Source organism: Choloepus didactylus, chromosome 16 (genome assembly GCF_015220235.1).
Source record: "Choloepus didactylus isolate mChoDid1 chromosome 16, mChoDid1.pri, whole genome shotgun sequence".
NCBI lineage: Eukaryota > Metazoa > Chordata > Mammalia > Pilosa > Megalonychidae > Choloepus > Choloepus didactylus.
The window spans coordinates 4,197,458-4,225,283 of NC_051322.1; the positions used below are offsets into that span (position 1 = coordinate 4,197,458).

At 51.0% G+C, this 27,826-nt stretch overlaps 1 protein-coding gene across 1 annotated transcript in view; it reads left to right on the plus strand.

The window, feature by feature from the left end:
* ZNF516 (zinc finger protein 516) overlaps positions 1-27,826 on the plus strand; it is a 67,000-nt gene that overhangs the window by 32,197 nt on the left and 6,977 nt on the right. The window contains 1 exon segment of the mRNA XM_037806304.1: positions 25,124-26,580. Within this exon segment, the coding sequence (XP_037662232.1) occupies positions 25,124-26,580 (1,457 nt within the window).

Below are 27,826 nucleotides of genomic sequence, written 5' to 3' on the forward strand. Positions count from 1 at the left end.
CATTTGACAGTTAATGGTGCCAATGGTAGCATTTCCTACAGTAGTTTGAAGGCAAGGTTTATAAATAGAATTTTATTAACTTTGATAACACATTTTAATTCATTTTGATAATGAAATTTTTATCATTAAATTTGATGTTGAAAATTTGGTCATCAAAGAATTCTACTATAGTGTCCCTGATCTACAAAAAACAGGATTTCTGTCAATTTGTACAACAAACCCATGCAGAGGAGATGGAGTGGAACCACACTGAGGGAAGTTTTAACTTAATTTTTCTGTTTTTATCACTACGTCCAATCATTTGCTGTATATTCCCTTGAAATACTAATTTTATGAGTTTAATATCTCACAGCCTTCTTCTGTCTTCTGAGATTAGATAGAAAAGGGCATACTTAACTTTTTATATATTTGGCTTTTGGCTTGTGAATGGGTGATACATCCTGACTTTAGCAGTGATGTTATCAATGGCTTGAGTCCCAGCTTTTATGGGGACTTTACTTCAAAGTGTTAAGGAGATGGCTGGCTAAAACATCGATACTGAAAATCCAAGGAAACTTTGTATGCATTGTTTTGCATGAATTAATGAATGAGCAGAGAGTCACAGTGAAAATGCTCACATTGATCAGTTTTTGAAAAGCAGTCTGCTACTCTGGCTTTGCCTTCGCCCATCCCCCTAGTCGCCGTCTTGCCGTTGCCTCCTGGTTCTGTGGCAGCTTTGTCCAACAGATTCCTGAGAGCAGTGGGCCCTCAGTTTCCCACTTGGCAATATCAAAACCATTTACATCTTCCATCTTTAGACATTTCTCAACTTCTGGGTTCTTTCAGAACATTTATTTAAATCTCACAGTGCACTTTATGAATTGGAAGTATTGGGATTGTGCAGTTCTTCCCAGTTTTTGCAGTTTTCCTGTGGTTTGTCTCATGCAGGGGGACTTTTGGAGAGACCCAGGAAACGAGTCCGCGTCAGACCCGTGGAACCAGTGGGCCATTGCTCCTGAGCGCGCGTCTCACACCCGCTGGCAGCAGCTCTCTGCCAGGGATCCCCTAGTCCACCTGGAGAGACACTCTCCTGTTGGAGACGCAGTGTTCTGATAGTAGCAGAGAGCTGGCTGTTTGCCTGTTATTAAAAATGTTACTATACAGTGTACTTTTCTATTCCTACCAATTGTGTCCTCCCCTAAGACAAATGCCTCTGGCCCCTAAAAATGCCCCTCTCATCCCCAAAAATGCAGCAGCCTGGTCTTGTCATTTCATGTGATCCCTCCTCTCATCACCCAGTGCACTCATGTGGCAAAAGGAGTTCTAGTCCTGTTGAGAAATGGCCTCAGAGCCAACGTGCCTGACAAACGGGGGACAGAAGAGCGCGTTGCACTGCACCAGGCAGATGCGCACGGTGCGAAACTCTCCAGGTTAGGGAACCCGTGTTCTCCCACAGGAGAAAGGGGTGAAGAGGCATAAAAGGGATGAAAGGGACTTAAAAGACTTAGTAGTACAAATGGACACGGCTAAACTGTAGTTCCTAGGGAGGTGTATTTAAGCTACGAAGAAAGGACTATAAAGAAATGCAAGGAAGTGATTGCTCTGGAAGTCAGGACAGGGTTCCTCCTGTGGGCGGGGGTAGGGGGTGGGGGGCTGAGTGGGTGGCCACGTGGTGGCTGGAAAAGTTCTGTTTCTTGACCTGAATGTGGTCTCGGGGTTCACCTTAGAGTAATTTATTAAACTATGCACTGGTTTTGGGTGATTTTCTGTGTCTATGTTCTCCTCTACCATAAAATTGTTGAAATATTTAAGGGGAGAAATGGTGGGGGTAGACAATGGATTGGAGTGGCTAATGTTCATAGAGAGGACTACTCTTGTTAAGATATGGCCTTAATGTTTACAACGTAAAATGCTCAGGTTTTAACCCCCATCCCTTCCCGTATAAGAGGTGCTTGCTTAGCACTCTCCTGAGTGTTTTACGTGCCTTGCAGAGTTTCTCAAACCATGTAATGAGGTAGGTGTTATCCCATTTTATAGAAGAGGAAATTAAGGTGCAGAGGTGTTAGCTCACTGTTCGAGCTGGCTGGTAAGTGCGAGAACCTGGATTCTGACCAGTGGAGGGAGACACACTGCCCACCTTGCAGCCCGGTTGGCTACAGTTGCAGGTGAGGTGGGGAGAGAAGGACCCCACCTGGCGGTGAGCACCGAGCAAGATAAGGCAACTTGGCTCTTCATTTACTCCTCTCAAAGAATTAGTCTCTGTTCCTTCCTGTCTCTGAGAAAGGTAAGAATTCTTTTCATTCTCTGATCATCGGTGGATTCAGTTGGGACTTCCTGCTGCAACAGTGGAAAAAGGAACAATTTTATTGACTACTGGGGAATTTTTACCCCTCTTGGATCAATAAAAAAGTTTTGGTGAAAAGCCTAGAAGACATGGTCTGTGCCAGCAGGTCAAGAAAACCAGGAATGCTTAGTTTGGGAAGAGGGCGACTCAGGTGCTTGCACTTGAAAGCTCTTATAAAAACCTTAGGGTTTTGTTTTTGTGGAGGAGGAATTGGGTTCATTGTAAGGCTTCAGAATGCAAAACCCGATCACAGTTACGCGGCAGTGCACTTGCACGTAATGACTGTGCTCTGAAAACCTCGTGGGCTGGGCGGTGCCCGCTGGGATGGGAGAGGCCAGTTCATAACCGATTCTAGAGGAGTCCCCTGCGTCCGTGAGACGCGAGCTGCATGGAGCCTTCCACATGGAGGTGGGTTACTCTGCGGAGTGGGGAAGCCTGTGAAGGCAGAAGAGGAAGGAACTTTCCACCCCAGCTTTGAGTGGACATTTGGTGTTTGGGCCAAAAGTGAGGCTCAGATGACGAAACGTGCTGCAGCTTGGTGCTGACCAACTGGAACAGAAGCCCAGTCTTCAAAATGGCACCCACCTCGTCACGCTTGTCCATCGACCCTCACAGAATTCCTGGTGGAGTCCCAAAGGATGGCGGGTTCTCTTTTAGACCCCGATTGAAACTTGGATGGAAGGACATGCCGTCCCTCAAATCTGAGCGCGGAGATGTGTCTCTGCCTTTGAAATAGCACGGGCATCCATTGTGTGTTTTTCATGGCGTCACAAACTAACACCTGGACGTTCTGTAAAGATACCGAAGTGTTTACGACTGTGGTCGACTGTGTCACTGAGGAATGCCTTATTTTAATTTGAAGTTAACCAGGAGCAGGACCACGATGAGAAAACAACAGGCTCAGGCGTCCGTGCAGTCGCGGGGTGAACAGCCAGGGGAGAGCGTGGAGGCTTTTCGGGTGGCCTCCGTTTCCCCTCCCTTGCACGTCGGCAGCGGCCTGTGCTCCTCGGCTGCGCTGTGGGTGAGCGTGGTCACCCCGAATCTCTCGGTGTCCTCTTCTGCCCCCTGGGTGCTAGCGCTGTCTGTTTCTTACTTAGGAAGCCTCTTCCGAGCTTCCTGTGGGATGCGGATGGCGCTGTATGTGGCTGGCATGGGGGTGGGAGTGAAGCTCGGAGCTGTGCCTCTGCCCGGGCTCGACAGCCTGCACGCTGTGGACGTCTGGACCCAGGAAGCCCCGGTCATGGGGCCGCCCTGTGCCTTGTGGGGCGTCCGGCAGTGTCCGTGGCTCCACCCACCAGGTGACAGGAGCCCCTCCCCCACCACCCAGACTGTCTCCTGACACCGCCAGGTGTGCCCGGGGCCGGTGGGCAGTGGACTCTGTGCAGTAACCCGGACACGCACGTGGGTAACACAGGGAATGCTCAGTGGGTGCGAGGTTCGCAGCCAGCGTGATTCCAGGCAGCAGCCGGGAGCATCTGCTGCGTCTCAGGTTGTCCCTTGGAAGGGCCCTGACCATGGTGTCAGCTCGGGTTTGAGGGCTTGCATGCTGGTGCTGTGCTGACGGGCATCGGACAGCAGATTTGTTAAGCGAGAGAATTTTTTCTGTTTTTCTTGTGGGACGGGGGTGTGGAGGGAGGCGAAGCCCCTTCAGGCAGGTCCGTGGCGGAACGCCTTCGCTCGGAACTCTGCCCCGAGCCCTGCGCCATGGCCCAGAGAACCTCCCGGCGTCGCCCGGCGCTCCTGATGCCGCGGCCCTGAGCTGGACCCGGCTCCACCTCCTGCCGAGCCCCAGCGCCCACGTCTGTGTGTCCGGCAGGGTGGCCTCCCAGAGGCTGCGGGTTTGGTCCTTGGACCACTGCAATGAACTGAATCACCCGAAATTTTGGGGTTCCTGGTGCATATAAAAGTCACGTTTACACCGCACTGTAGTCTGCCGAGTGGGCACTAGCATTCTAAAGTCCATCCCTTGATATGACACAGAGACTCGCAGTGAGCACTTGATGTTGGAAAAATGGCGCAAACAGACTTGTCACAGACCTTTAGTTTGTAAAAAGACGCAGTATCTGTGAAGTGCCAAAAAGTGAAGCACAGTAGAACGAGGTGTGCCTGTACACAAGGGAGGTTCCACTGCACTGTCCTGATTTAAATCCAAATTTAAGGGGATTTATAGGTACTTGGAATGTATGTTATTTGCCATCTTGTAGTCTTTCAAGAGCATTTTTCTGTCCTATCCAAACCCTTGATTTTTCACATAGATTAGGTATTACACACAGTCCTGGGATCATGAAATTAGCCTCTCGGAACCTGCTCTTCCCATTTAAAACAAAGCTGCTGACACTGTGCAGGTAGGTGGGGGTCTGAAGACGAGGGCCCACTGTCACAGACCCCGTTGCGGGGAAACGTGTCCCTTGTTTTACTGCATTGCTGTGTCATGACATTGGCTCAGGGAAGCCATTCCATAGGGTGCTTGCACAGGGAGTTAATATCTGCTGATTGTGTTTGCCGGCACTGCTTGCCCCTGCAGTGTGTTTGGAGAGTTTATAAAAAGCGAAAGGCTGAACATATACCATATGTCTCACAGAGGCATGGCGGTGGACGCAGGCGATTTCCCGTGACTGCATAGCCCCTGCCAGGGAGGGGCTGGGGGCACAGGGGCTGGGGGCCGGGGCGAGGATGGGCCTTGTTACGCTTGAGTCCAAGCCAGATGGCTAGGGGTGTCCCCTGGGTGAGAGAGTGGGGTGGGCTGGCTTCCCTGGTGCTGCTTTTGGCTCCTGCACTTGTGTGGACACATTTCAGCAGCACTCGTCACCAAACGCTGGCCAGCTCCTCCGAGGTGCTTCGCGGGGGCCCTTGTGGGGGAGACGCGGCCGAGGGCCTTGTCCTTCAGGCCCCGCTGCCCGGGCAGAGCTGACCTGCCACGGCTCCACCCTGCGGCTGCTGGGCCTCCTTGTCCTCCGGACACCAGGGCCTGGTGACCGGCCACAGGGCGACGGGGCAGTGTGTGCCTACGGTCAGCGGTCCACCCTGCGGGATTTAGTGGTGTGGTCAGTCCAAATGCATGGCGGTCAGAATTGTGTTGTTGTGACTGTGTGTGGTTATATAATTTTTCCCAGATTTGGAAAACAGTGGCCATTTCATGCTTTCAGTCTATACTTTTTTTAAAGAAATTCAGTTTTATTGAGATATATTCACATACCATACAATCATCCATGGTGTACAATCAGTTGTTCACCGTACCATTATATAGTTGTGCATTCATAGTCTTTATACCAGAAAAAGTAAAATAAAGAATAAAAAATAAAAGTAAAAAAGAACACCCAAATCACTTCCCCCCACCCTATTTTTCATTTAGTTTTTGTCCCCCTTCTACTCATCCATCCATACACTGGATAAAGGGAGTGTGGTCCATAAAGGCTTTCACAATCACACTGTCACCTCTTGTAAGCTACACTGTTATACAATCATCTTCAACAGTCAGGGCAACTGGGTTGCAGTTTGATAGTTTCAGGTATTTACTTCTAGTTATTCCGATACATTAAAACCTAAAAAGGTTTATCTGGTGCATAAGAGTGCCCACCAGAGTGACCTCTCCACTCCATTTGGAATCTCTCAGCCACTGAAACTTTACTTTGTTTCATTTCGCATCCCCCTTTTGGTCAAGATGATGTTCTCAATCCCATGATGTCGGGTCCAGATTCATCCCTGGGAGTCATATTCTGTGTTGCCAGGAGATTTACACCCCTGGGAGTCGGGTCCCACATAGGGGGAGGGCAGTGAGTTCACCTACCGAGGTGGCTTAGCTGGAGAGAGAGAGGGCCACATCTGAGCAACAAAGAGACACTCAGGGGGAGACTCTTAGGCACAATTATAAGCAGGTTTGGCCTCTCCTTTGTAGTAACAAGCTTCATAGGGGCAAGTCCTGTGATAGAGGGCTCGGCATACCAAACTGCCAGTCCTCAATGTGAGAACATCCAGGTGAGGAAATCCAACACTTCTGCATTTTCTCCCAGCTCGTCTGGGAGGCCCTGCATATATATTTTTATTCTCTGCCTAAATTACTTTGGGATGTGTCTCTCTTTCACACTAACCTGTTCAAACCTACCAGGTCTCACTTCCTAGTCAAAGTTCCTTGTCATTGTGGTATTTGAACAAACTGTATGAGTTAAATTGTTTAGGAAATACAGATCCTGCACCAAATAAACATCTCTTCCCTTGGTCTCACAGGGAAGTTAGAGTTTTAAAACACAGTTTCAGCCTTTACCTTTTGGCCCGGTTTGCCCTAGTCCTAACTAGATCTGCTTCATTCATATCTCTAGTTGAAGTCTGGATGCTTTTGCAGCTTCTTTAACAGTTGCTAAATGTGCTAATACTGACATTCATATCTGCCGTGCTCTAGCTCTTGAGTTTCAGGTGTCACACAGATACCCAATGTTCCAGAGACCAATCAGGGATCAACATCTCGAGTTTAGAGATAGCCATTACAATTCAGGAATAGATGTGACTGCTGTAGGAGCTTACAATCTAGGGACCATTACAATAATCGTTTCCCTGTTAGGCTGTGCTGTAAGATTCAATTCTGAATTTACACTTGTAGTTAGTCCATACTGGTGAGGCATTATAGTGTTTGCCTTGGTTTCTGGCATACTTCACTCAAAATGCTGTTTACAGGATCCATTCACCTCGTTGTGTGTCTCACAGCTTCACTCCTTCCCGTAGTTGCTCAATATTCCATTGCATGCACACACCACAGTTCACCATTCTGTTCCTCAGTCTGTGTACCCTTAGGCCACCTCCACCCACTGCAAATCATGTATTCTGCCTCCATAAACACCAATGTGCGGTCACAGTTGATTCTTCTGGGGGGGTGGCGGCCGGTTGCTGAACCCTCGGCTCTCGGCGTTGCTCGGAGGGTACCGGCGGCGGGGGCTCTTTCCCGGAGGCGAGGGCGAGGCGGGGGACTGGGCCCGGTCCCCGGCGGAGGCGTGCAAGGTGTGGAGGGCGGCGAGAGGAAACAGGCGGGACACGTTTCTTTGAGGGTGAAGAAGCCAAGAGAGTTTATTAGGGGAGAGTCCAAGCTTATATCGGGCGGATTAGAGGGCGGGGTAGCTGTAGGGGTTAAAGGCTTGGATTGGTTCTGAGAGGGCGCGGAGGTTGATTGAAAAGGGGCGGGAGTTGCTCCGGTAACGAAGAGGGTGGAGGGTGCGGGTAAGGCACCGGGGGGGGGTTTTCTCCGGCAAGCCCTCCCCAACGGTTGTACTTTGGGGTGAGGAAATGGGGCCTGCATTCGGCTCCACTTTCTCAGGCCCGGGGGGCCGTGGAGGGCGCTACCACCCGTGCCCCACTACCTTTCCTAGGGGCTGATCAGTTCCCCTGGCCCAGGCCCGCCAAGTCGGAACTCGATAACAGTGTCCCGCACCAATGTGCCAATGTTCATGTCTCTACTCTCAGATCTTCCAAGTACATACCCCACAATGAGGTTATAGGACCTTATGGCCTCTTGCTATTCAGCTTCTTGTGGAACCACCACAGTGACCTCCAGAAAGGCTACACCATTCTGCCTCCGCATCAACAGTAAATAGGTACATCCCTCTCCCCATGTTTTCTCCAGCACTTTTAACCCTATTTATATTTCTTCCTACAATTTTATAGAGCTATGTTCACATACCATACAGTTGTCTACAGTGTACAGTTAGTTCACAGTATCATCATGTAGTTGTGCGTTTATCACCACAGTTAGCACCTGAACATGTTGATTACTATGAAAAGAAATTTTTGTTTTTTTGTTTTTTTTAAATGAATAATAAAAAAGATAATAAAAAGAAAAATAAAATACCATACAATACAATGTAATAGTAGGGTCAGACAACCGCACCACTACCAAGAATCCCATATCCCTCCCTTATATCCCCTTTTCATACACATTGAGCTTTGGTATATTGCCTTTGTTACATCTGATGGAAGCATATTACAATGTTACTGTTGACCATAGACTCCAGTTTGCTTTGATTATATTTTTCCCTCAATACTATCCCCTTTCCAATACTCTGCATGGTTGACATTCATTTGTTTTCCCATATGCAAGAACATTTTTATATTTGTATATTTAGTCACAATTGTTGACTACTCCAGTTTTTGCTAAGTTAAACAGTCCCAGTCTTTATCTTCTGTCTTTACCTCAGGTGTCATACACACCCCTAGTCACCTCTTTCAGCTTTATGCACCTTTTGTTTTTAATGTGTGTGTATTGTATGAATCATGACATCGATATGTCGATAGAAACACCTCACTAGAAGGAAGGGTTGGAGACCGAGATACATCTGGCATGTCGCTAATGGCGATACATAGTTGTGTGTCTGTGTATATGTACGTTTGTGTATGTACATGTAAGACTGCGTGTGTGTGGGCTTGTGTGTGTGTGTGATGGGGCCTGGGTGTGGGCGTGCATGCAAGAGAAGAGACGAACACGGCAGGCAGAAGTGGGAGCGAGAAGAGGGACCCAGGTCGGCAGAGAATTGCTTGAGTCTCATGCTTCCCAGCCCTGGTGTGGGTGACTCTGCAAGCCACAGAGCTAATTAACCTACAAGAAAACAGTCTGCCTGTTTTTACATTTGGTTCGTGGAGCTTCACTCTATGTTTAAACCCTACCACCATCAACAGCAGGTTTTTCTGTGTCCTGAGAGTGCACTCGTAAGTGGCCAGTATTCTGAGAGAAACGGAGGCCCAGCAGCCTGAGAAAGATGTGCCACGAGGGCAGCCAGAGTTTGTTTTCCTCAGTACTGAATCCAGCAAGAGGAATCACAGTGACTCACTGTTCTGGTTTGCTAATGCTGCTGTTTTGCAAAACACCAGAGATGGATTGGCTTTTATAAAGGGGGTTTATTTGCTTACAAAATTACAATCTTAAGGCCACAAAGTGTCCAAGCTAAGGCATCAACAATAGGGTACCTTCACTGGATAAAGGCCATTGGCATCTGGGAAACCTCTGTTAGGTGGGAAGGCACATGGCTGGCGTCTGCTTGCTCCCAGATTGCGTTTCAAAATGGTGTCCTCTAGAATATTAGCTTTCAATGGCCTTCTTCAAAGTGTCTCTCAGCTGCAGCTGCTCTGAGGTCCTTCTGTTTGTGAGCTTTTATAGAGCTCCACTGAACTAATCAAGACCCACGCTGAATGGGCGGGGCCATACCCCCATGGAAACAATCTAATTAAAGATATTACCCACAGTTGGGTGAGTCACATCTCCATGGAAACAGCTTAATCCAAAGATTCCAACCTAATCAACACTGATACGTTGACCCCCCCCCCCCCCACAAGATTGCATCGAAGAACCAGGAGCTTTGGGGGACATAAAACATCCAAACCAGCACACTCATGAAGATTTTCATTTGAAGACTGGAAACATTAATGAGCGTTGACCAAAGCCACACTCTTTAGCAAGTGGAAGAGAGAGCTGAGGCACAACTGGGCCGTACAAGAGGTCTCCAGAGAAGCCTGGCCCCTCTGCCCATCCACCCTCCATGTGCACACATGCACACACACACACGTGCAGCTGTTGTCTAGAAGTTACACTGCATCGGTGCTTAAAAATTCTGGTTTTCTGCATTTTTCTGAACATAGCTTCAGAGTCTACCACATATTCAAAACATAGTTGGGCACGCAGTGAATGCATGCTATCAGCAGGTGAAACAAGCTGCAGGAGAAGCCGCAAAGAGTGAAGCACCGGCCTCCGTGGTGCAGTGGCCCCTCGCCCCTCCTCGGGCAGCGCGTGGTCAGGCTGGGGGCTGGGTGTGCCCGGCTGGGGCCTCGTGGCCGTGATGGCGGCTCGGAGGGTGGCCGGAGAGAGGAAAATGGCCCGTATACTTGCCTTTCAATCTGCCAAGATAATTTGATGGAAAACAGCTCATGCCTCTCCTCTTTAGCCTCCCTCCCTTTTTAATGCATAGATTCAGGACTGCTGCTTGGCCAACTTCTGGAAAATAGTCATAGAAACCCCATATTGCAACTTCTTCTTAAAATAGAAGTATGACTAAGCGATTGAGAAAATAAATACAGTGATTAAGGCTTTCTTGAGATTTTGAGAACCCATTGTTAACTCAGTGCTTGTAATTCTTCTTTCCTGATTAAAAATATATATATATAAATAAAAGGTGAGCTGTAAAAAAGGAGCCAAACTAAAGATACATGAGAAGAGGAGTAGTTATTTCATTTTTTTAAAAAGATAAAAGGAAAACTAAGGAATGAAGGAGTTCATGAAGAAGAAAGGCTTTTCTATGCCGGCACCCTTTTCACGAACGCTGTAATTACAACTCTTGTATTACGGCTTATATGGCTGAGGAAACCTGCCAAGATTTCAGAAAGCACTTGATGTGATTTGGGGAGAGTTGCTTAATTATTAAATACGTAGAAAACAGTCCTTTCTACCTAGTAGCTACGGTGGAGTGGAATGTGGAGGATTTGATATTTATGTCATAGTTTGAAACGTTCACATAAGAGATGAAGGTGTGTTGTTTGTGTTCATTCGTGTGTGGGTCCCCTGGAAGGGTGCGCAGTGCCCTGCTCACTCCCTGGCGTGGGCGGGTTGGTGGCCGGGCCCCTCGCCCACAGCACAGCTGCCTCCGTACCCCTCTCCGCTGAGCACCAGAACCCCCCAAGCTCGGGACCAGGCCAGCGCCCATGTGGGTAAGGACGTCCGGGAAAGCCAGGTGGGATATTCTTTTTACGTATTTAAATTCATAAGATAGGAAAGTACAGGCTCTAGCAACTTCTCAGAAACAGCCGCTGTACAGGGTGGCACCCCCTGAATGGGGAGGCCCCAGCTGCCCCTGTTGGGAAAGGGGACACCCCAGGGGAGGAGAACAGCTCGGCTTGTAGGACCACACACCTTTAGGGTTCCTTTGGACGGAGGTGGGGGGCTTCTCTCCCCGCTCCTGGCTGCTGGAGCTTTGGGGGTGGCTGAGCCCTCTCGTTCTCCTTCGCCCTCGTGTATAAATCGGGGACCCTTCTACACACCCCCGAGTTTCCTTTTCTGCCAAGCTCGGCGTCGTCCCTGCCCACACTGGGGTCTCGGTCGGCGGGGTCTGTGTCCGCTCGTGTGGTCGTCGCCCCAGCCCCTGGGTGCGGCCATCCTGCGCCCCGTTGCCTTTGCTGGGGGGTGAAAAGCCCCTTGCAGGGGCCGCACCCCCAGACTCGTGTTTCCCGAGCTTCCCGGATGTTACGAGGTTCTCCGGATTCTCCAGGCTCCCCTCTCCTTTTGGTGGTCTCCCAAAGGCCTTTCAGAGACCCCAGCCCCGGCCCCATGGGCCCTGCTTTCCCCCACTCATGTCTGTGCCCCAGCGCCTTCTGCACCCCTGCCTGCCCTTCTCACCTGCCCCGCCTGGCCCCCTTGTTTCCATGGTCTCCTCAACTCCTTTCCGGTCGCTCACCCCCAGACCCTGCCTCTCTCCCACAGTGAGGAACGGCCTGCTTTAGCCTCGGGGTTCAGCTCACCTGTCTGCTGGGTCCCCTAACTCAGATGCCCCTACAAGCCCGCACAGGCCCGGCCTGGCTGGGGAGGGGCCCGAGATCAGGGGCCGCGTCGCCTTCCTTCCTGGGGCCTGGCAGCTCCCCTCCGAAGCCCCCGTTTCCTCAATGGTGAAAGGGGGGTCCTCAGGGGCGCGGCTCGGTCTGTACGTTTTTCCAGGGTGTGCGGGAGGCAGCCCCATGCGGGAGTTCAGCCCTTCTTGTTAGAAGATGCGTGTTACCATCGTCAGAGAAGGGAAATAACTTAATGCTGCTGTAAGAGGACTTGGAGGGGGAAAAAAAGCACCTGTCACCAACCCCAGGATGGGTTTTCCTCTTGAAACCCCAGCGTCTGTGGCTGGCCACTCAGCTAACAGGTCCCCATCCGGGGCACAGACTGGGTGCCCCCCTCCTCCTGGCACATCCGTTGTGTGCCCTCGATGCCCTGCGCCCGCAGAAGCCGCGGCCCCCATGCTGCCCTGCCCTGGGCTGCGAGAGTGGGCACCGCGGCTGCGGGAGGCTCTGTCATCGTGGCCCTGGTCCCAGCTCGAGAAGCCGCTGCAGTGGGGTTCTCTGCCATGACAGGGTCCCCCGCTGGACAGGGGCCTGTGCACCCCAAAGAGCCCGTGGCACAACCCGTGGAGGAGACCCCAGGAAAGGGCAGCCAGCGACTATCTCCAGAGGGAAGCTGGGGGTCGGCCCCGTGGTAGCGCAGACGCTGTGGGTTGACGAGTGAGCGTCACACCCAGCCGGGGGTTCCCTGGCAGGAGGGAATTTTCCGAATTATCCGTGTGGGGCGGCTCTGTAGCCAGAGCCCAGACTCCCCGCCATCCAGTCTGGGGTGACCGAGGCCGCTGACCAGCTGCTGTGACTGTTCAGTGCTCAGCGCTCAGTGCACTGTGAAGGAGCTGTGTGGAGGCCAACGTGAACAGTTGCTGGGAAATATCCTGAGTCAGTTACTAAATTCTTAAATTGAATGTTTCCACAAGGTTGGTGGCTTGAAGGTGCTTTCACGGTGGCTGTAACACCCCCTCCCCAGTCATTGCACGCGGGTTTTTCCATCTAAGTGTACTTTGGCCACATAATTCAAGTATATGACTAACTTAAAGCTATTTGCATTTTTGCCCTGGGAAAATGTTTATGAGTTCTCAGAGCGCAGCGTGAGATGCTCTAAGATGTCTTGTTGAAGCTCTTTCATCCGGAGGCTTTGTCGCTGTGAAGCTGTGAAGCTGACGCTCGGCCGGGGCTGGGAGGCGGCGGTCAGCCCTGGGGAGCAGGTGCCACCTCGTGGTGCCGCGGACGCATTGCGGCCACGCCGCCCGCCGCCAGAGCCAGACCACCGCGTGCCGCCACGCAGACCAGTGGGGCAGTGAAAGGGCCTTTCTTTTGCAAATCCAACACTTGCCTGATTTTCAAGTCTGGAGACTATACCAATAAATAATCCTAATTTAAAATGAAAGGGTCCTCACATTTTCTTGCAAATATATGTATAAAATATATAGTATTTGATTTTCCTTTTTTCTTTTTTTGGATAATTCAGCATTGCAAAGGAAAAACTTTTAAACCACATAAATGCTAGGCAGTGTGTATATTAGCCATTTTTGCGTTGGGGAAACGTTTACAGTGTTACTTAAGTCTTAGGCGGTTCTTTCTCTAACACGTCACAGGAAAGGAAAAAAAACAGTTGTGGTCTAAGTTGGTTAAGTACGTTCTTTGAACTGGTTGATGAGAGATTCCCGATTGCCGTTTTAAAATCTAAAAGCTTTTAAACAATTCCTTGGACTATTCTTTATACGATTTAATTTATTTTCTTTTTATATGTGCTGGCATCTTGTTCAACAAATGAGGTTGTCTAAGGAAAGATATGTGTTAGGTGATGATTTTTTTAATCACCTTAGAAAGCATGAATTTGTAAATGGAATTGCTGCCATTTAAGCAAAGTGTGTTTGTAAACTTTGATTTAATGATTTCTTTTTATTTTTATATTTCTTTGCATTTTCTTAAATGGACAGGTTTTAGTTTGCCATTAGAATTTGGGGTGAAAGAAGTGTATGAAATGCAGAGTAGCAATAAAAACTTGAATTCTATTCACTTTAGTGGCACACTTTTCACAAGCCAACGAGCAAGCACTTAGTGAATTCTGGATTTCTCAAATATAATTATGTTCTGTGACAGGACAAACTACTATTTAGTAATTGAAAGCTCTGGGTGGAAACTAGAGGTTTTGATTAACCTTTAAAATGTTGATATTTGTATTCAGTCAATAGCAAATCTATGAAAAAATTCTTTCTGATTTTAAACTTAAATTTTTTGTATGTAACGTGGTGAATTTGTTTAGTAAAAAATCCTGAATTTAATTTGGATTAAATAGGGCTTCCAAAGTGTGAAGATTTATTAGCATATTTTTTCATTAACACAAATTACTTACAGTTTTGCAAGTTACTTATGCTAATAGACTAAACGTTTAAAATGAAAACTTTCCATTTAATCATACAGAGAAGGTGGGATGGGACAAATTAGGGTTTAAAATATATATTTGTTTATTATAGAACGTAAAAATACGATGTTGTCAGACGTTGCTCCAGTCTGTGTGTTTCCATTTCATTCGCTTTATTTTCTTGTAGCTGGCACTGTATCCGTAGTGAGAAAAATGCAAAACGCTTCCTTAAAAGATACTGTTTCCGACTCTGGGGCTGAATTATCCCTTGTGGTGCTTTCATCCTGTAGGAAAAACCAAAGGCTGTCCTTTCTGAGGGCTGAACGGAGAGCCCAGGCTGCTGTTTCCCCTTTTGGCAGTGACCTTGTTCGTTTGCTGGAACTCCAAATGCTCCTGGAAGTTCTCGGCGTCCCTCCTTGCTGCAGCTCCCCTGGATTAAGGGCCCCTGAAATCGGCTGCTTGTTCTGCTGCTGCCTTGTGTGCCTCTGCATCACAGAAATACAAACTCGTCGCTGGCTCCTGTCGATTTCCTTTATTTTCCAGAAGGGGAACTTCCAGATTAAACCGGCCTGGGGCTGTGCCTGTCAGTGTTTCTTCTGCTCTGCCTGCACTGAAAGCTTAAATTTGTTTTTTAATTGAAAAGCCCCAGGGATATGGCAGCAAAAACTTTTTCTGAAGTATTTTCTACTTCAGTATCCAAAATACAGTATTCCCAAACTGAATGATACATCTTCATCCCATTTCCCTGAGAATCAGAGTTTCTGCTTGTTTCCAAGTTTCTTTTAGCTCGAGTATCTTGCCAAGGGCTCTTTTTCCCAGATGCCTGTGCAATTTCCTCTTTCTTCACTGCTTGCATTTTAATTGTCTTCCTCACTCCAGTTTCCACTAAATCACGATGCCTAATTGTCCTTGTCCGCCTCACAGCGTCTCACCTTCCTTCTGCACCGTATCCTTTTTGGTTACCAGTTTTCCTTTTTAAGACGGGTGAAAAGCGATAAAAGCAGAAACTTCGGGAAGCACTGTTGTGCGACTGTGGTGGTCTTCCAAGTTTTTGGGAATTGATAATATTTGTTATAAAACTTAGCGGAAGTTCACAAATACTAAAATTACCTGCTTAACTGTTAACATTAATTTTGACAGAGTGGTTCCTAATTTTTAGGTTTCTTCAGATGTGATACTGGGAGGAGGGCTCCGTCAGTGCTGTGTACGGCTGGAATTGCTAGTGGAGTGTGGACAGAGGCTGTTTCCTTTCCATCCCGAGCACCTGTTGCACCCCCCCCCACTCCCCCTTCTGTGGAATTAGTTTTGTGAGTCTCAGGAGTGGGTGAAGACTGTCTCATAATCACAGCTGCTGGGGGTGGGAAAGCCAATCATCCAAATGTGCAATTTGCTGTCACCCCTTAGAGCTGGCCACTGTCGAGGCCCTTGTTGCAAATATTACGTCTGGATTTTAATTAAGAGGGTGGGGCTGTTAATCAAACCTCAAATTTCAGGTCATGCATAGAAACGCTGGGTGAGGAGGAGGGAATGCGGGTTGGGGGGAGCTTCTCCTCTCACTCTACTTGCAGCTTTAAGGAACTCCGTGCTGGTGACAAGCTGGTTGGTTGGGGTTGTGTGTGTGTGTGTGTGTGTGTGTGTGTGTGTGTGTGTGTGTGTGCGCGCGCGTAGAGCTGGAGAGAGAAGCAAGTTCATGTCTCTGAAACACTTGTCACTACTTGAAGGCAGATGGGCAAAGAGTGCTATTAAGGGCAGTGTAGCAAGTGGCAGATGGATAATTTTGCAGTGCTTTTCTTTGCCATCATTTTGCGTTTTCTTTCATTATCGTGTGCTTGTGCATCCTGTTGTGGGGAGAGGGTTCCTGTTCCAGAATTGCAAATCTTAAAGCCCCTTGGAGTGCCAGGTGAACAATTCTGAAACTTCTGCTGCACTTGAAGCTCAGCGTTTTGCATTAAGGATTGTCTCACTTCCCAACCAATCCAAATACAGTCAAGTTTTTCGGAAAGTCAAGCCAGGGTTCCCTTCTGTGGTCTCTGATTCTCCGCCCGCAGTTCTTCCCCGAGGTCCTGCGGGAGAGAATTTTGTCAGCTGCCCTGTGGTCTGCGTAGTCAAGGGTCCCTCGCGTCGTCCTACAGGTGTGTATGTCTGTGGAGGGCCCCAGTCTTAACTGGGAAATGAAAAACTGAGTTATCTTTTTCTTTTCCCAGATTCAGCCCTCATTTAAACATTCATTACAAAGTCTCTTATTTATATTTTAAAAGGCACAGTCTTAGGAAAGTCCAGAGATTGGGACAGTTGATCAGTCCAAGAGTTTTCCTTAACAGATCAGGTGTTGATTTTGTGGATTATTAACGTACTGTCTCACAGACCGTTTGGCAACACCAGTGGAGTCGGGGCAGTTTGTGGCAGACATGCTCTGAGTTACGCTGTGGCCTGGGATAAAAATCAAAATTTGCTTCTCAGGTCTGTGGCAATTTGGCAGCAGAAAAAAGGTCTTCATAAAAGGAAGTCTTCTATTTTATAATGAGAACTAGACGAAGGATATTGTTCCAGCAGGAACTTTCTTCATCAGCCTGAGCTGGAGCCTGGTTTCTTTCCCGGACCAAGGTGATACCGAGTCCCTGTTGGCCATTTGCAAGTCCGATTTGAGGATGAGCGATGGGTGACAGATGAGTATATTCCCCCGGTGTGCCAAGTGACTTTGCCTCCGTTTCCTTTCTGCAAGATGGGGCTAGTAGGATTACCTCCCGCACTGGCTGTGAGAGCAGACATGGCACGTGACGTGCTCAGCATGTTTTCAGATACCTAGAAGGCCCTCGGTTCACGGGAGGTTTTGTGGCTCCTGCCAGGGGTCCGTCGACTCTGTTGGTGAGTCAGGCTTCCCTTCTCATGAGGCATCACGTGGGCAACCGTGTGGCTGAGTGGGCTCTGCGTTGCTGTGCTGACCCTCACACCACACTCGGCGGTGGCCCTGAAGTCACTGTGGCTTCTGGGCCTGGGGCGCACTGGGGGACAGGGGAAGTAGTCTGTGCTCACAGCCACTGGCCCCCTCTGCGCCCACCCCACCGTGCTCCGCTGGCCACTGCCCAGTGCCCACGGGTGGCCTGGCTGGCGTGGGGCTCACCCTGCCTTCCTGGCAGGTTCAGGACGAGCGAGCTGACTCTGCCAGTAGTGCCTGTGACGTCAAACGGTGGCCTCGGCGCTCGCCGGGGCAAGGGGCTCCAGAGCCCCTCGGGGAGTTCACTGCAACATCTGTAGCTGAGACCACCAGTTATGTTTTGCTTTATACTCACGTCAGAATTCTTAGTCCTTATTCACAAAGTAGTTCACTGTGGCGAGAGACTGGGGAACCTCGGCAAAACCCCATCGATGACACAGGAAAGTTGGTCCATTAAAAAAATCTTGCCATGTGCAGTCCCGCAGAGGAAGCTGAGTGTGCAGAGTCAGCTCCGGAGTGAGAATGAAGGTCAGTGCAGGGTAAAACTTGACAGTTCTCATGGTTTTGTCCTTGGTGTGGCATCAGAGAGAAGTTCTGGTTTTCTTTTGCTTTTCATTTTCATCAAAAAAGTGGGAAGCTAAGAAATTATAATACACGGGAAAAGAGTGAAAGCATCCACAGCCATAAAATGCAACAAGACACGGACAGAACGACGAGTGCCCCATGCCCAGAGTCTCGGAGCCGCGAGAGGCAGGGACAGCTGGCTCTTCTTGTGAGAACACACTTTCCCGGAAACTTGAAAGTGTTTCCTCTCGGGACACTGCAAGGCCACGTGGGGTGGTGTCTGCGTAGGTGCTCCACAATGAAATGAAAACTTGCTGTTTTTAAAGTTGAAATTAAGAAATGACTTTTTTTAAAACAGAAGTGGGCCCCCCTTTCTGTCACTCAAAAGTGCCTGTACAAATAAAGCAAGAGGAATTGAACAGAAAAACAAAATGAGATTTAAGAGTGTCTATGAAAATCACTGTTCATTTCTGGGAGGTGCCTGCTGGGCAGTTAAGTCACCGATGCCCAGAGCCTTGGAAGGGACGGAGAGGGGCGGGACCGTGTGCCCGCTCTTGGGTGCTGTGCGCTGGCTTCCGTGGAGGCCTGGGGAGCAGGCTGCGCTGACGTGGCCGCACCCCTGTCTGCCTCACCTGCCGTCCTTGGCCTGGCTCTAAGCCTGATGCCTGTGGCTTCCGTTGTCCGTCTCCTCGGCTCCAGTGCCCTCGGTCTTGGCCGCAGGGAGAGCCGCCCTTTTCTTCCCGGCGATGCTCAGGTGCACCCACAGCCGCCCCAGGCTCTCGCTCACCAGGCATTGAGCGAGTGTCTGCATTGGCAGCAGCCCCACCCCAGCCCTCCTGCTCAGGTGGCCAGTCCCAGTTCCTGCTACCTGACCGCGGAACCCTTGGTTTCTGGAAGCTTCTGCCCTGGTGCACTGCCCTGGACGTGGCCCCGTCGCCTGGCTCCTCTTAAGTGTGGTTCAGAGCCCAGGCCTGGCTGGTGCAGCAGCCGCCCCTTGCTGTACTGGCTGCCGATCCTAGAACCCTCCGGAAGCCGGAGACCCTCCGTGGTGCTGGAGCACTGGCTGCCCCTCCTGCCCCGGGGGAAGCTGGTGCCCTGCGCAGGACTCTGTCCCCGCGTGGGAGGTCTCAGGGCCAGGCCTGGTCCTCCTCGCGGAGACCTGCAAACCTTGGCTCTGCCAGGCGGGCTCGGGCTGCCCCCTGCTCGGGCCGGCCCAGTTGGAATGGCTGCCTGGCCCCACTGCCCGTCCGGGGCACTGGCAGAATGGGTGCAGGTCCCGGGCGGGCAGGCCCTGCAGCAGGCCCTGGAGACTGTCTTTGCTGGTCCAGGGGTCCCGTGGCTCGGTAGGGGCTGGGCTCGCTGCAGGTGCCCCCGCCGGATCCCGCTGTCCCCCGCATTCCAGGAGCCCGCGTTCTGGCGTCCGCTGCGCCTTACGCACAGCATAACTGATGGGCTTTCATAGCCCATTTAAATTCCCTTTTGGCCAAACCTGGGATCAAGTGTTTTGAAACTGTTCTTGTTTTGTGAATCAGAACAGTGAGGCCCACAGAGCGGATGTGATCTGCTTCCTCAGCAGATCAGTGGCGAAACACGCTTGGGTCTGTGCTCGCGGTGCCGCGTCTCCTCCTTGGCACCCGATGCCAGCGGGGCCGGGGCGCTCCCAGGATCCGGACGTGAAGCGCGGGCGGTGGGGTGGGGGCGATGGCGCGTGGGCAGAGCTTTCCCGGGAGGTGCCGGGGCGTGCGGGACGTGGATTCGTGTTCTGTCGTCGTGGTGGGAGCGCCTGGAGGGGAGGCGTGTTTGAGATTTAAATACATGCTTGACCCGAACTCGCTCCATGAAAGGAAAGCGAGAGCTGGGCTGCGCCTCCTGAGCACTGTGACCCGCAGCCCCGAGCTCGAGGGGCAGGGTGTGCGCTGCAGGGGCCCTCGGGCTCCCACGGGCGGCAGCCGGCGCAGCGCACGGACGGGGCGGTCAGTCCCGCGCGACTCCGGAAGGGCCCCGGTGGCAGGCGCCCGTGCATTTTGAGCGGTTTTCCTTCCTTTGTCCCGTGGAGAGGAGGACAGGGGCGAGGACAGGGGTAATGTCAGGGGTAGTTTGAGCAGGTGAGTTGCAGTTGCATAAATGATGTCATAAAGTATTTCAGATGTTTGGCTGCATGAATAAAATGTGACTTCTCGATGAAATTAGAACTGGAAAGTATTAAAAACTTAGACTTTCTTGATGGAGCCGCTACAAAAGCGATCATAGAAACAGAGTTGAAAAATTCAGAACTAAATTAAAGACTTTATAAGAGACAATATGTGCTTTTTTAAATTAAAGAATCTTCGTGGTGATTCAAGTAATGCTGTTTTTGGGAATGGGAGGAGGAAAGGTTTGCTCCCAAGACTCCTGAGAATTAATGTACTTAACTCACTTTTTTTTTTTTTTTAAGGAATGAGAAATCTCCCACTTTCTTCCTGTAAACTTTTAACAGCATGGAATGGTTACCTTTCTTTACCTTTAAAGTAGTGCCACTTCCTGCCACCCTCCCTTCTCCCCTTTTTGCTATCAGTGCAACGTTGACTCAGATGTCACGGGGGCACATGGTTGCAGTTACTGGCTCATCCTGTTACTTCTCCATCCTGACTAATAGAGGGGGAGGAGCCCCCAGTTTTTTTTTTTTTTGCTTTTTTTTTTTTTAATTCAGTTTTATTGAGAAATATTCACATACCATACAGTCATCCATGGTGTACAATCAACTGTTCACAGTACCATCTTCTAGTTGTGCATTCATCATCTCAATCTATTTTTGAACATTTTCCTTACACCATAAAGAATCAGAATCAGAATAAAAAAAAAAAAAAATAAAAAAAGGACCCCCAATCACCCCCCACCCATCCCACCCTGTTTTTTATTTAGGTTTTGTCCCCATTTTTCTACTCATCCATCCATACGCTGGATAAAGGGAGTGTGATCCACAGGGTTTTCCCAATCACACAGTCACCCCCCCCTTGTCATCTACACTGTTAAACAATTGTCTTCAAGAGTCAAGGCTACTGGGTTGGAGTTTGGTAGTTTCAGGTATTACTTCTAGCTATTACGATAAATTAAAACCTAAAAAGTGTTATCTGTGTAGTGCATAAGAATGTCCACCAGAGTGACCTCTCGACTCCATTTGAAATCTCTTAGCCACTGAAGCTTTATTTCATTTCATTTCACATCCCCCTTTTGATCAAGAAGGTGTTCTCAGTCCCACAATGCTGGGTCCAGATTCATCCCCGGGAGTCATATCCCGTGTTGCCAGGGAGATTTACACCCCTGGGAGTCGGGTCCCACGTAGGGGGGAAGGCAGCGAGATCACCTGCCGAGGTGAAGCCCCCGTTTTTAAGAACCCCGAGCATAGCATTCTGAATTTGACTGGCGGTCAGCCCGCAGCCTCAGTCATCGTGCCCCCTGGCTGGGGTGCCTGCCCCAGGCCCCTGCGCTCCCCGAACACCAGTGTGGGGAGCAAAGCCCCTTCCTGTCCTTTCCCTTAGGAACCTGAGATGGCTTTGGCAGCTGGTCAGAAAATACGTGTATTGGATTAAATAAATTGTATCCATTATTTTTGGAAATAAAAGCCTTTAGGAAGGAAAATGAAAGGGGGTGGAAATGGGGAAAACCTTCTTTTAAATGCTTAGGAAAAGCAGGTAAGAGAAGTTTCCTGCTCAGAGGGTGCGGGCGGCAGGGCAGCCTTGCGGGGGCAACTGGCCTGTGTAGAAAGAGGAGATGGGGGCATCTGCACGCGGGACCATCCCCAGCCAGTCCTGCTTCCCGGGCCCCGGCGCCTCTGCCAGGAGGGAGAACAGCGGCTCGCGTCCTTGGTGTGCTTTCTAGCTGAGAGGGGAACCGGAGAGAGGCGCTAAGAACTGAGTGCTTTAAAAATGAGATAAAAACTAAGATCAGGCTGAATGGTGGGACCCAGATCCATCATAAAATGTAAGGGGAGTGCTTTGTTCTGAAAAGTGCCCGGATTGCATTTCCAAGCCTTTCAGAGGGTCGTGTATATGGGTGATGTTGCCTGGGAGAGTTAAAACCGTTAAAGCCCTAAATTCCCCTGCAGCCAGGTGATCCTGGGGTTCCCCCGTGAAACAGGCCTTGCTGTGTGTGCACATGAGCCTGGAAAGCACCCCATGAGGGCCACGGCACATCTGTGGAAACCGGGTCCCTGTTTGTGTTTTAAAACCACATCCATGCACGGACTGTTTAGAAAGCTGCAGGGAGTCAGTGGCGCATGGAGCTCACCTGCCCAGTCATGTGGGTGTGGACTGTTGTGTGCACACGTGGTGTGCCAGGGACCCAGGCGTGGAATGCTGTGTGCACATGCAGTGTGTCAGGGACCTAGGTGTGGGCTGCTGTGTGCACACACGGTGTGATGGGGACCTGGGCGTGGACTGTGTGTGCACATGTGGTGGGTTAGGTGCAGGGGAGCCCTCCTCGTCCTTCTGAGGCGCCTCTCCTCCTCCTAGCTGCCCTGGAGGACCGTGGCCAGGGGTAAGGGCAGCTGTCCGTGCAGTCCCCAGATGCTCCTTACTTGTGGTTCCTTCTCCTTGGTTTAATTTTAGTAAAGGCAAGCCTTTCGGGCGTGTGGCCTTTAAGGGGGTTGTGTGCTCCCTGCAAGATCTGTGAATGCCCCCACCTCCCACCTGTCGGGGGCAGAAAAGGGGCAGAATAAAGTTGGGACGACCCCGAAGAAGTCGTGAAGAGCAGGGAGGCACCTCCCCTGGGTGTGTTTCGCCTCAACCTGGCCTTGATAAAGCTTTGAAAACGCTAAGGGGCAGCCAGCACCTTCTGCACCCCCAGCGCTGTGAGGCCGGCGGGGGCCTGCTGGGCGGGCAGAGCGTCCCCTCGCCTAGGCCGAGGCCTGTGTTTTGTCGGCTCTGACCCAGGCTTTGATGTTTAAATTAACCAGATCCTTGTTAACTGAAGAGCACTCACTTAGAAGAGGGTTCCGGGGGGATGACAGCCGCAGGCTCCCCGGTTTCAAGAAGCATCTGGTTTCTCCGCTGGGTGGGTGGGTGGAGGGTGTCCGTGCTTACTCGCTTCACTCATTTTGTGACCTGCCCCTGTTTAATGGTCTTCCCAGAGCCAGCCGGGCCTCGGAAAGCAGTTTGGTTGTTTTCTTGGTACCGGTTTCTGTAACAGCTCACCCTTCCCCACCCCAGCCTCTCCTGAACCCCAGCTCTTCAGCCTAACCCAGTCCTGGTTCCCCTCCCTCCCCAGGGTCGAGCCTCTGTTCTGATATTCCTTGCAGCATTTTGCCCACGATCCCCACACCATTCGTTTTTAATTTATTACTGAGTGTCTGCGTAGAGGTACAGAAGTTCCACTAGATGCTTTTGTACTCCTTTTTGGGAGCCTGAAAGTTTGGACCTTTGACAGGTGTGCTTTGAAACCCACCCAGATGTGCAGTGTCAGATGACACCACTGCACTCGGCCTCATTGTAAATCCTACTAACAGTCCTTGGCGGGTGTCTTCATAAATCCCTCTTCCTTCCATGCAGGAGAGACCAGATCCCCCACCCTGCCCCGAGGTTCGCTTGGAGAATTAAAAATTGAACTCAGCATAGGGAGACGTAGTCTGAATTAAAACAGAGGCGTATAGCTTTTCTCCTGTATTTGATTCCAGTTTAAATGCACTTTGCCTCAGCGGTGCTTGGGGATCCCCCATTTCTGAGCCATCACAGTATCTGTGTGTCACCGATAAATAGACCCGACTTTATTTAAATGTTAGCTCTGGAGCCGATGTGAGCCAAACACTTCATTCCCCCAGCCCCACCTCCCACCCCCCACTCTGCACGCACTACGTTCTGGTGGCATTTTTTAATATTCTCGTCATCCTTTAAAATGGCTTGCGAGTGGCTCATTCTATGTACGAACTGAAAATGAACGTCCATTATTACGCTTTTTCAGGTTCCTGGCAAAAGTATTCTGTGAAGAAAGCTTTTCTGCTTTGATGAAGATCCCTTTGGAATAGATTCCAATTTGATGGAATTTCTAGGTCTCATCTCCAAAAAATTACGTTCTGAGTAAATAGATACCTACATTCCACTGAATGTTAGTATCTTTAATTTTTTTTATTTTAAACACAGTAATACTAGAAGGCCTTCTCTTAAGAGATGGTGTCATGTTCTTATGCCCCCACCCCACGAGATGAAATATCCCGAGGGGAGTGGGGGACCAAGAAGCCAGGCAACAGGAAACCAACCAGCAGAATCCTGCACCGGTGGCTGGTAGCTTACCTTCAGTACTTCGCTAAGGTTTCACATATCCGGAAATATTTGCGAGCTTCCTATATTACAATTCAGGGTCGTGCGTGCACACTTAAGACAGGAGTTTTGGTCGATCCCACTTGCACATCGTCTGCTCTGACGTGGGAGACGTGTGAAAGCTCAGTGTTCTGAGGTTCTCCGGGCAGCCCCACACCTTGGTGGTGGTTTCCCCAGCTTGGCTGCGCTGTCACGCAGCGTGATTTTGGAAGTTGGAAGGTTCCCATCCCACCAAACCTTTCTGTGCTGTTTTCCTGTGGGGGAGAATTCACATAGACGATGTCCCCTGGCCTTGGCACGGGGAGTTCCAGCAGGTCCCCCGACCCTCTGGGATCTGGGAGGCCCTGGGGCCGCCCATCCAGGTGTACTTTCCATCTCTTTCAGGTAACCTGCACGAGCAGGTGAAGAAACAGTGGCTTGACTTGCCCCTCACTCTAGTGCCTGTGAAGGAAATTTTGGGCGGCAAGGTTTTGGACTTGAAATCTGAGTCTTAGAAAGGAGGTTGATAGAGGACCATCACTGGAGTGGCTGAAGTTGACAGTGTAGCTCCACCGCCTCGGGGCCAGAGGGTGGGCAGGTTTGGGCAGCACCGGCTGCCTTCACCCCGGCCTCTGCCGAGAGCCAGCGGTGTCACCTTGTCACCTCACCGAGCGTCCTTACCTTGAAGGGACCAGGGATGACCAGCAAGCTTCCTCAAGGGTGTAAAACTTTGTACTGTTACAAAGAATTAAGTTCTCATCCTGGTTTTTAATGTAACTGGTCACCCTTTGTTAACTAGTAACTGTTAGTTGCGTGCAGTTGGGTTTGCAGCTGTTTTGTTTTTGCATACTCTCTTTTGCATCTGTTGAAAGAGGCCCTCCTGCCTGAAATGTCACGGCATTACTCTTAGGTTTGGTTAGCTCTGAAGAGTGCAAACTAAACTCAAGAATTGTATTATTTTTCTAAAGACAATATGCACTTCATATCCATTTGTATGTTATGGCTGTATTCTGGATATTCTTTTAGGTAACTGTTAACTTTGTTGGATCTTCTGAGTTCCGTGAGAAATGCTGACTTTGCCTTTTCCTTGTATTCTCCAGGGGGAAAGCCATATCGCTGCAGCTTTCCGGAAGCAGCAGCACCGACCATGCTCTCCAACGGAGACCAGGGTCACGGAGTGGGAAGCAGATCGGAGAAAGGCCCCAGAGAGTCCAGAACGGGGACCACAGCTTCGGTCACCATACTTGAAAACAGTGGCAGAGACACTTCCAAAAGATCCGATCATAGATTCTCTCTTGACTTAAAAACACCAGCGTTTCACCCCAAGCAAGAGGCCCCGGGCCCTGGCGACCTTGCGGCTCTTCCTTCAAGCATGGAGGTGACTTTTCCGGAAGTAGCAGATGTGCAGCGTTCCGTGGAAAGCCAGGCCCCGCGCCCTAAAGACAAGCCCTGGGAACGGCACAGCCAGGAGCCCTCGGGGGGCGGGAAGCAGGCCCCGGCCCCAGACCTGCTGCCCCTGGACTTGAGTGAGCGGTCGACCCGGGACGGCCCCGGCCGTAAGGAGGTGGCCTCCTCCGTGCAGGCCGCCCTGATTGCGCACCCGTGCCCGTTCTGCACCCATAAGACCTACTACCCCGAGGTGCTGTGGATGCACAAGCGCATCTGGCACAAGGTCAGCTGCAGTGCCATGGCGCCCCAGTGGATGCAGCACAACGGCTACAGGGCCATAAAGAGCAACCTGGTGTTCCTGGCCAGGAGTGGGCGCACGGGCCCGCCGCCGGCCCTCGGGGGGAAGGAGTGCCAGCCCCTGCCCATCGCACGGTTCACCCGCACTCAGGTGCCAAGCGCCCCGCCGGTCCCCAAGAACACTCCCCTGGGGGTGCCCACAAAAGCCGCTAGCATGCCTAAGAACAAGGAGAGCCTTGCGGGGGTCTCCTGCGAGCCGTGGGCCTCGGGCCCGAACGGCTACCGGCAGACCAAGCCCAGCCACGGCCCTGAGCAGCACCGGCCGGCGTCCAGGCAGGAGGCGGGCGCCCAAGCCAGCGGCCTCGGCAGGAGTGCCAGCCCCTCGCCCACCGTCGTTGCCCGGGCAGGCCCCCAGCCCTCGGCCAGCGGCAAGCCGGCCGAGAAGCATGCGATGGCCCCGGCGGGGGCTGGCCTTGCCGCCCCCCAGAAGCACAGCACCCCCGACTCTGCGAAAGCCAAATGCAGCCCTCAGGCTCCCTGCAAGCCTCTGTGCAGAACCGAGCAGCACGGGAAAGGGGAAGGGGGCCCCGCACTACCTCCCCGCGAGCCCCCCGCCAAGGCCGCCCAGGAGCTGAGGACCCTGGCTCACTGTGCGGCTGCACCCCGAGGGGAACACGCCGCCCCACAGCCTCCGCCCGGCCTGCCCGGGGCCCCCGCTGTCGTTCACTCCATCAAGCAAGAGGCAGCGTCCGAGCGGCACGAGAAGCACTTGGACATTCTCAACATTTTCAAGACGTACATTCCAAAGGACCTCACCACCCTCTACCAGAGCTGGGGCGCCAACGGGCCGGCCTCGGAGCACAGAGGTAAGGTGCTTGGTGCCCTCCCCAGCTTCCAAGTGCCCTGAGTGAGCTGCCTGTGATGGCCATCCTTCCCAGGTGTCCTCTGGGGACCCGTCCTGGAAGCCCGGGGTGCGGCGCGGGCCCCTCCACCTCAGGGCGCAGCCTCAGGGAGCCCCTCAGGGTCTGTCCTGAAGGTCAGGGGTGCAGCATGGTGCCCCCATCTCGGGGCCCAGCCTCTGTCTGCTCTGGCAGCCCCGGAACAGGCTGCACACACAGGCCTCGCCTTGCCCGATTCTGCTCGGCTGGGAACACGTGCCCGCTGGGTGAGCACCATGACTTTCCTGCTTGGGAGAAGTTGGGTGGTCTCTGCACTCCCTGGTCCCGGTGCCATTAGTTTGGGGATCACTTCCCCTTCCTCTGTGCTGAAATCTGCCAAACTCAGGCAGACTTGGTTGCCCTTCAGTTTCCTTGTCATTTTAAACAAAGAATCAGTTGACATTCATTGACGTCTGTCAAAAGGCAGTGTGTATCAGAATTTTTTTAAAATACATATTTTAAGTACATATTTTCTACAAAAAAAAGCAGCATGATGAGTACTCCAGCATTAGTAAGCAGAACCTTGCAGAGTGGGAAGGTACCAAATAAATTTCTGGGATTGACTTGGGCTGAGTTTCGTGAAAAAGTAGCCTTAGAGTGGTGATTTTCCTTTCCTCCTTAAAATAATAATAACAATAATGAGAAGAGGCCTGTGGTTTTCCCGCACTCCATCGGATGCACGTACCGTGTGCACTGCCGTATTCTTGAATACAGGTGAAAAGTAGCTGCCTGTTAATATCCCAACGCTGGGAAATTTTAAGTATTACAACCGAAAAACAAAAACTCCCATGGAGCACTCTCTCTCTCTCGCTTTATTACTGGGCTGGTGTTAACCCTTTTCCTTGAACAGCATCATTGAACATAAATCGATAATTTCTTAAAGCAGGTGACCGTTCACAGGGGCCTTAGAGATCTGGCAGCTCCAGCCGTGGACCCACCCGGAGGATCTCTGGTGGTGATGAGTGCTTGGCGGTCAGCCCCTGGGTGCCCCTGGGTGCCCCGTTGTCCCCTGTGACTTTGGAGCCTGCCCAAGTGCATCCACGTGCCCGAGCCCGCTCCATTAGCGTGAAGTGGTGTCCTAGGCTCGTGTCTACCCTTAAAGAAGAACTCGGATATTTTTTGAATAAGAGAAATCGCACGTGGTCTAAATTTTTGCAGACTTCTCCCGTGACATCATCA